Source organism: Arachis ipaensis, chromosome B3 (assembly GCF_059453495.1).
Source record: "Arachis ipaensis isolate K30076 ecotype BB chromosome B3, ASM5945349v1, whole genome shotgun sequence".
Classification (NCBI taxonomy): domain Eukaryota; kingdom Viridiplantae; phylum Streptophyta; class Magnoliopsida; order Fabales; family Fabaceae; genus Arachis; species Arachis ipaensis.
In genome coordinates this window covers 27,099,334-27,107,254 of record NC_142438.1, presented here as the reverse complement: position 1 = coordinate 27,107,254, position 7,921 = coordinate 27,099,334, and the positions used below count along the sequence as shown (strand labels likewise).

At 32.7% G+C, this 7,921-nt stretch overlaps 1 protein-coding gene across 1 annotated transcript; it reads right to left on the bottom strand.

The window, feature by feature from the left end:
* Positions 1-250: 250 nt before the first annotated feature.
* On the bottom strand, positions 251-2,106 carry LOC110270056 (uncharacterized). Its single transcript, XM_088506856.1, is given in 4 exon segments — positions 251-575; positions 577-884; positions 1,509-1,595; positions 1,939-2,106. Coding segments are annotated over 4 exon segments (888 nt in total).
* Positions 2,107-7,921: the final 5,815 nt, after the last annotated feature.

Genomic DNA, 7,921 nt, shown 5'->3' with positions numbered 1-7,921 from the left:
CACTTTTAATTTTTATAATTTTAAAAACACTCCCAATTTCAATTTTTTAAAAACCCTAATCCCCTTTCTTTTGAAATTCTCATCTCTTCTCCTTCCTCATCATCATCCATCAATTTTCTTTCCCAATTAAATCCTCTTTATTTTCATTCGTTGCTGCCTCTACATTCCTCCTTCTTCCTATTTTTCTAACCAAAGATGCTTCTCTGATACTCAACCCCTTCTTCTCAAGACTCAACCCCTTTTTCATTTCTCATTTTTTCTCATATGCCATTAATTCCTCCAAAAGCTTCTCCACCTCGTAGCTCTTATTCTCCTCTTGATGTTGTTGATCACCACTTGACCCACCTGCCACCTCCGATGCCAAATCAGAACCAGACCCATACTCAGAATTATCATCAACACAACTCACAAATGGGTCTGCGTTGATGGCACCACCAGCACCAATAACTCCTCCATAATTTAGATCGTAGAGGTTTAGAATCCTTTCCTGGTTATTCATGTTGTTGTTGTTGTTGTTGGCATCACCATATTGATACAGAGGAGGATGATTACTCGATCTTCAAATGGGAGGAGGAGGAAGGTTCGTCATCCTCGTTAGGGAATTTCACTTTAGCTTTCTTTTCGCAAATCTTACGAGCTTCTCTGTCATAAGCCCTGGTGGCTTCTTTGGTGGTGTTGAAGGTTCCAAGCCAAAGGCGAACACTTTTCCTTGGATCGCGAATCTCCACTTCCCATTTTTCCTCTTCACACGCCTTCCCAATTGCAAACTGAACCATTGTCTTAAGAACACAGGGTCTTCCATGCGATGCCTCTACAGAAGATCTCACCCCCTCTGCCGCTATCACCACTACCACCACTACAACCAGAGTCTCGTTAATCACTACCTGATTCCCAAAAATAGCATCGTTGAGAGGAAAAAAAAGAAGCTAAAAAGGAGATTAGGGTTTTAGAAAATGATTATGATTTAGAAAAAAAAGAAAAGAGTTTTAGGGGAAAAAAAGTGGATTAGGATTTTTTTTAAAAAAATTGAAATTGGAGTTTTTTTTAATTATAAAAATTAAAAGTGGGTAAATTTTGTATATGATAATTGTTAATCGACACGTCACCACTAAACCTTAACTCCAAGTAACTCAATTGGCAGTTGGTTACTTTTGTCAAATTTTAAAATTTTTTGGGGATCATTTTGTTAATAACAAAGATCAGGTACCATTTTGTCAGCGACAGAATCTTTCGAGTACTGATTTGGTATTTACTTCTTTATTTATAAATTAAATACAAACTATTAGATCTATTATCAATCTAATCTAACGCTTCAAATTATATGGTGCATCAGATAAGCTCAAAAGACTTGGGCTGATATATATATGTAGTGGAAATTTATTGTCAAACACATTTCTTTTAAGGGTAAAGTACTAAATTGATCCCTTACGATTGGGCGTAATCCTGTTTTGATCCTTAAGGTTTAAAGTATCATCATGCTGAGTCTGGCGTGGAAGATTAAGTTCAACCTCAGACACCGAACGCGGAGGAGTGAAAATAGGCACCAAGCTCTCGTTGTGACGGCCAGGGAACCGAATACCCCTTGATTTGAGACTCTGAACCACAAAATGGAAACAAGCAATCAACAATAACACTAACAATAACCCACACTAGCAAATTCAACAGCTAGAGCTAGTAACTAACCCAATCAATTTAGCCTAGGATTTTGAGTTTCTAGTTTCTAGGCATGATATGATTATCAGAAATTGTCCCTTGACTTTAACTTAACAATGAAGCAAATATGCATGAAATAAGAAAAAAAAGGTAGTAGTACCTTGTAAGTTTCTTCATAAACAGGGAGATAGTGAAGCTCGATGGTGGATTCGCCTCAAGCCTCAATCATGATCAAAGCCTTGTTGCGGTTATTAAAACGGTTTGAGGATCGTCAATTAACCTAACCATATCATCAAGAAACCTCTTAGCAGCGACTTCAGAGAAAGCCTTCTCGCAATTCTTCACGATGGTTTCAAGCAAGACAAGGGGTAAGGAATCGAACCTTTCAAGCAGCGACTTCAGAGAAACCCTAAACCATGAATCGAATCTTTGCCGCTGAGGCCAGCGATGCATCCGACGCCAAGCTCGACGGAGACACCACCGATCGTTTCCTATAATCACCAGAGACGTCGGCACTAGCAGAATGACGGTTGGCGCTGACGGGTTGCCGCTGACGAGTGGCGCTGATGAGTTGCGCTGACGAGTGGTGCTGATGGTTGGCACCACGGGTGAGAGAAGGAGATGGCGGCGTGGGGTAGGGATGGATGTAGGAGCTGCGACGGGTTGGAGGGAGGGGTTGTGACGGGTTGAGAGAGGGAGACAGCGGCGTTGTTGGGAGAGGGAGTTAGGGTTGCAGAGATGAGAAGGGTGAGTGACGGCCAGATAGGGTTAGAAGTGATTTTCGAAACCAACACTTCTAGTCTAGGGTTAAAACATAAAACTTAGAAAAAAAAGTGAAGTGTTAAAAAAATGGGTGGGAAACTAAATTTTGGAAGGAGGGAACTCTATCGGTACGTTTTTGTAAGGTGCCCAAGTAAATATAAGATATGGGCACGCTTTAAAAAGGTGACCATTGAAAAACTAACTAGCCACATTTTTTAAGCGTGCCGGTTTCTCTCTATGGCCACGCTTTTCAAGTGTGGCAAAAAAAAGCGTGGCCAAATCACAAACCAGTAGCCACCCTCATAAAAGCGTGCCAATTTCTCTCTATGGCCACGCTTTTCAAGCGTAGCAAAAAAAAGCGTGGCCAAATCCCAAATCAGTGGCCACCCTCACAAAAGCGTGCCCATAGACCACTTTTGGGCATGCTTTAAAAGCGTGCAAAAAAAAGGGTGCCGACAGGCCTTTTTTCTTGTAGTGAAAGTTAAACAATTAACGAAATATCCTACATGACAGTAGTACAAGAATAAAGTCGATAATCTGGAGAATAAGTACAAGCTCCAGAAGTACAAAATCAACTGTGGATGCATCAAATTTATTTATCATTCTCCACAAATACAGTAGCTCAAAACATCTTGCAAACTCCTAAAACTAGTGAACAAGACAAGCTTATATGGGGGAGGAAAAAAAGGGCTCTTACTCGGTAATACCGGTTATCAGATTAGCTTCCAATTCTTCCATCCAGCTCAGGAGTACCTTCCAGAAATTTTTTACCAGAAGGAGCTATGGCGCTCAATTTGGGGGCTTAGGTGTCCAGCTAAGGTCAGGCTCTTTCTCTAGAAAGCAGTTCATGATGGCATACCTGTAAGAAAGAAACTGCAAGTTAGAATCCCCACAGCTCCATCAAATTTTTCCAAATGTCAAATTGAAAAAGAAACTGTTCTGCATTGTTTAATTATATGCCAACACTCAGCTCAAGTATGGTCAGAAATTAGAATTGCTAACATACCTGGAGATTATTATGACGAGTTGTGGACATGGTGGGTCTTGAATATGAAGAACATGGGTTCATGCAACAATGGTATTCGAAGAAAATGTCTCGCTGCAATAATCCTCTGGCAAATATGGATAGCTCGAAACTTAAAGGTGTTTAAAGGCAAAAACTCCTCAAACTTGGAGATTGCTCAAGCTACCATTAGAGCCAAAGACGAGTTTTGCAGAACTACCTTTTGCTAGTTCTCAACTCTAATTCCTTTTTTAAGTATTTCTCAGTATTCTTTAATCAATGAATTGTTTGTATTGGCGAGTGTCACCTCTTCAGTTTTTGTTGTCCTTTGAAGACCAAGTCAAATTTTTCATTTAATAAAATGATTGTTTTGCGAAAAAAAAAAACAGCAGTTGTAAAATTATCTTAAATAAAAGAATTATAAATAATAATTGTACATAATACTTATCTTTATTATGAACATATGAACATTTAAAAGATGGTTGGCTATTCTAATAAAGATTTTATGATTATTATCATATTAAGATATTTCATTTTGATTATTGGATGATAAATTATAGGACTTAACTTTTATATGTTATAAAAATATTATTTTTATTTAAAGTGTGACTAAACATATAAATTACACTTTTTAAACAAAAATCATCATAAAAAAATTTTTCGACATTTTTATTAGAATAGTTACTTAAAAAATTTATAATGGTATATGTTCTTCGTTCTCATAATTCTTATACTATTTAATATTATAATAGTATATAGTCTTCATTCACATAATAGTATCTGTTATTATGTTAATAAGAAAATTATATGGTACAGATCTAAATCTGTACAGATTTAAAGATTTGCTTACTTAAACCACACTTTCTAAAGCCACACTTTTCACTTAAAACCGTAGCTCTTCACAAAGAAAAGCGTCACCTAATGGAAAAAAGTAAATTAGAAGATTTAAGAGAAGAAATAATTAAGTTATCAAAATTAATAGATCAAAAATTAATGATTTTAACTAATGTTAACTGTAACGACACCGAATTCTTAAAATCAATACAAAATGATTTTTCTCAAAATCTTTATTTTACTATAAGTTTTATTGAAGGACTTCAAAAACCTGAAAAAACTTATTTTTCACACGGAATTGCTAAAAAATGCTACCATGGAAATGATTCCCCACATCTTTATCATACTTTTAACCCACAATTAAATTCTATAGTAGATATGCTTGAAGAAATATTAATATCCATAAAATTTCAAAGAAATAAGGAAAAAGAGAATCCCAAAGAAGAAAAATTCCAAAATATAATCAACATAACAGACTTAAAAGTAAAACCACCATTGAAATTATGAATATTGAAGAAAAATTAGAAGAAGTTACAATGCTTTTTAAACAATTAAAAATGGCTCAAGAAAATAATATTATGGAACACGGTTTTCAAATAGAAGAAGAATTAGTAAATTCTGAAAATATAGAAAATGAAGAACACATTCTAGATTATTCAAGTGACGAAGAACCAGCAATTCCAATACAAGTAAAAAATGAAGCTGGAACATCTAAGGATAATCAATCTCAATTTAAATGGGAAACAGGTTTTGATAATTATGCTTTTAAAAAAGGGTTTACAAATAAAGATTCAAAATATACAAAAATACCATCAAAATATGTTCCTAAAATCCAGAAAATGGAAGGAGAAAGAATGCTCGATTTAGACTGCAAAAAGAACGAAAAAGAAATTTTCGAAAATTGGTTGAATTCCTTTTTATTAGAAGCCTTTACTAATCCAAAACTTAGTGAATTGTCTGGAAGAGATATTTGGAATTACATAGGGTTTCATACTAAAGGAACTATAAGAGATTATATGACATCAATAGAAAACCAAATAATAGAAGAATTAGCAACAAAAGCTTATGATAAGATATTATATATAATGATGATTCTATATAAAGAATTTTTTGGAAAAAATATTATAGATCATAGACAAGAAGTTTATAATAAATAATATCAAGAAACAAAAAACCATTTAGCTAATATTCAGATATATGATCTATGTAATGTGGAGTCTTATATATGTGAATATAGAATACATTATTACAAATTAAAAGAAGAAGATAAAAATCATTATCTTAGTATGTATATAACAAAACTTCCATATCCTGCTAATGAATTTATAATGGGAAGATTTATAAGAGAAATAAATAGAGGAACAATTGAAAATAACTTTGGTGGAGCAACCTCTGCAATAAGAGAGGAAATAAAAGAACGTTGTATGCAAGAAGCAACTCAAAAAAGATTTGCAAACATAATTAGAATTTGCTGTCAAGATAATGAAGAGATACCTCAAAAATATGGTCTTAATAAAAATTTTCAAAGAAAAAGAAAATATCAATTTAGAAAAAGAAAATACTATCCAAACTGGAGAAAAAAGAGATATTTTAGAAAGGAAAATAATAATAAAAACAAGAGACAAAGAAATAACTATTGCCTGAATAAAAAAGAAAATTGTAAATGTTGGTATTGCCAAGAAGAAGGACACTATGCAAATGAATGTCCGAAACAGAAGGATAAAAAGGATCTTACTAAACAAATAGAAATTGCTAAGTCTTGTTTCATGGAACCTTTAGAAGAATCTGATGATAACTTAGACTATATTTTTGAATATGTCTCGGAAACAGACTCAGAGACTGAGTAATAATGCTACATTTATTACCATAAAAATAACAGAAAAGTTTATAAATACCTTCATAGATTCTGAAGTAACACAATGCTTTGCTAGTTCAAATATAAAACTTGATTGGAAAAAATTAAAGAAACCATTAAGAGTTAGAATAGCTGACAAATCAATACATAAAATTAACCAAAAAGCAGAGATGGTTGAAATTTTTATTCAAAATCATAGGAAATAATTTTTTAAAGCTATATCATCCATTCATTCAAGAATTAACATATATAGTTTTAAAAACTCCACACGATTCTTCAATAAATCAAAAATCAAAACGTATAAAAATACCGACTACTACTATAGATAAGATCTTAAAATTTAAAATATTTTCTATATTAGAGACATGTTATTTAAATTTATACTTTTAGATAAATATCCCAAAAAATAATCTTGGAATAAAGATAGAAGAACTTTTGGATGAAATTTGTGCTGAAAATCCTTTAGATATTAAAAATACAAATAACGAATTAGTAAGTATTAAATTAAAAGATCCTACAAAAGAGATAAATGTTCCAAATAAAATTCCTTATTCCGCAAAAGATAGAGAAGAGTTTTCACTAGAATGTAGAGATCTTTTGGAAAAAGGAATTACAAGATTAAGTAAAAGTCCTCATGCGGCTCCAGCCTTTTATGTCGAAAACAATAATGAAATTAAAAGGGGAAAACGAAGAATGGTTATTAACTATAAGAAGATAAATGAAGCAACTATTGGTGATGCTCATAAACTTCCAAGAAAAGATTCTATTTTAGAAAAAATCAAAGGAGCAACTTGGTTTTCATCTCTTGATGCAAAATCAGGATATTGGCAACTTCGTTTAGACGAAGAAACAAAGAAATTAACTGCTTTTACTTGCCCAACAAAAGAATCAACAAGTGTGTTGCTCTATGAATGGAATGTATTACCATTCGGATTAAAACAAGCCCCAGGTATTTATCAAAGATTTATGGAAGAAAATCTAAAAGAGTTAAATGAATTTGTTTTAGTGTACATTGATGATATACTAATTTTTACAAAACAGGATAGAGAAGATCATCTTCAAAAATTATTAATAGTTTTAGAAAGATGTAAAGAAAAAGGATTAGTTCTTAGCAAAAAGAAAGCAAGAATAGCAAAACAAGAAATAGAGTTTCTTGGATTAATTCTATCCACTCAGGGAAAGCTAAAACTTCAGCCAAATGTCCTAGAAAAGGTAAATTTATTTTCTAATAAAATAGAAGATAGAAAATAATTACAAAGATTTTTAGGGTGTATAAATTATATTTCTGATCAAGGATTTTTAAAAAATATAATAGAATACACTAAAAGCCTATTTCCAAAAATAAGTACTAAAAAAGAATGGAAATGGGATGAAAAAGATAGTATGCAAATTCAAAAGATTAAAGAATTATGTGAAAAACTTCCAGAACTTTATATTCCAGAAGAAAATGACTACTTAATAGTAGAAACAGATGCTTCAGACATAACCTGGTCAGGATGTCTAAAAGCTAAGAAAGCTATAAAAAGTTTGGAACAAGAAAAAGAATCACTAGATTCTAAAGATTCCCCAAAGGGATTACTTTGCAGGTATATTTCAGGGACTTTTACTCCAACAGAACAGAGATATACCACTCACGAAAAGGAAACTCTAGCAGCAATTAAATCTCTTAAGAAATGGAAAATTGATTTACTACCCAGAGAATTTACATTAAGGACAGATTCAAGTTACCTAACAGGTTTCATACGATATAATTTAAAAGTTGATTATAACCATGGACGATTGGTAAGATGGCAATTATTTTTGTTACAATATCC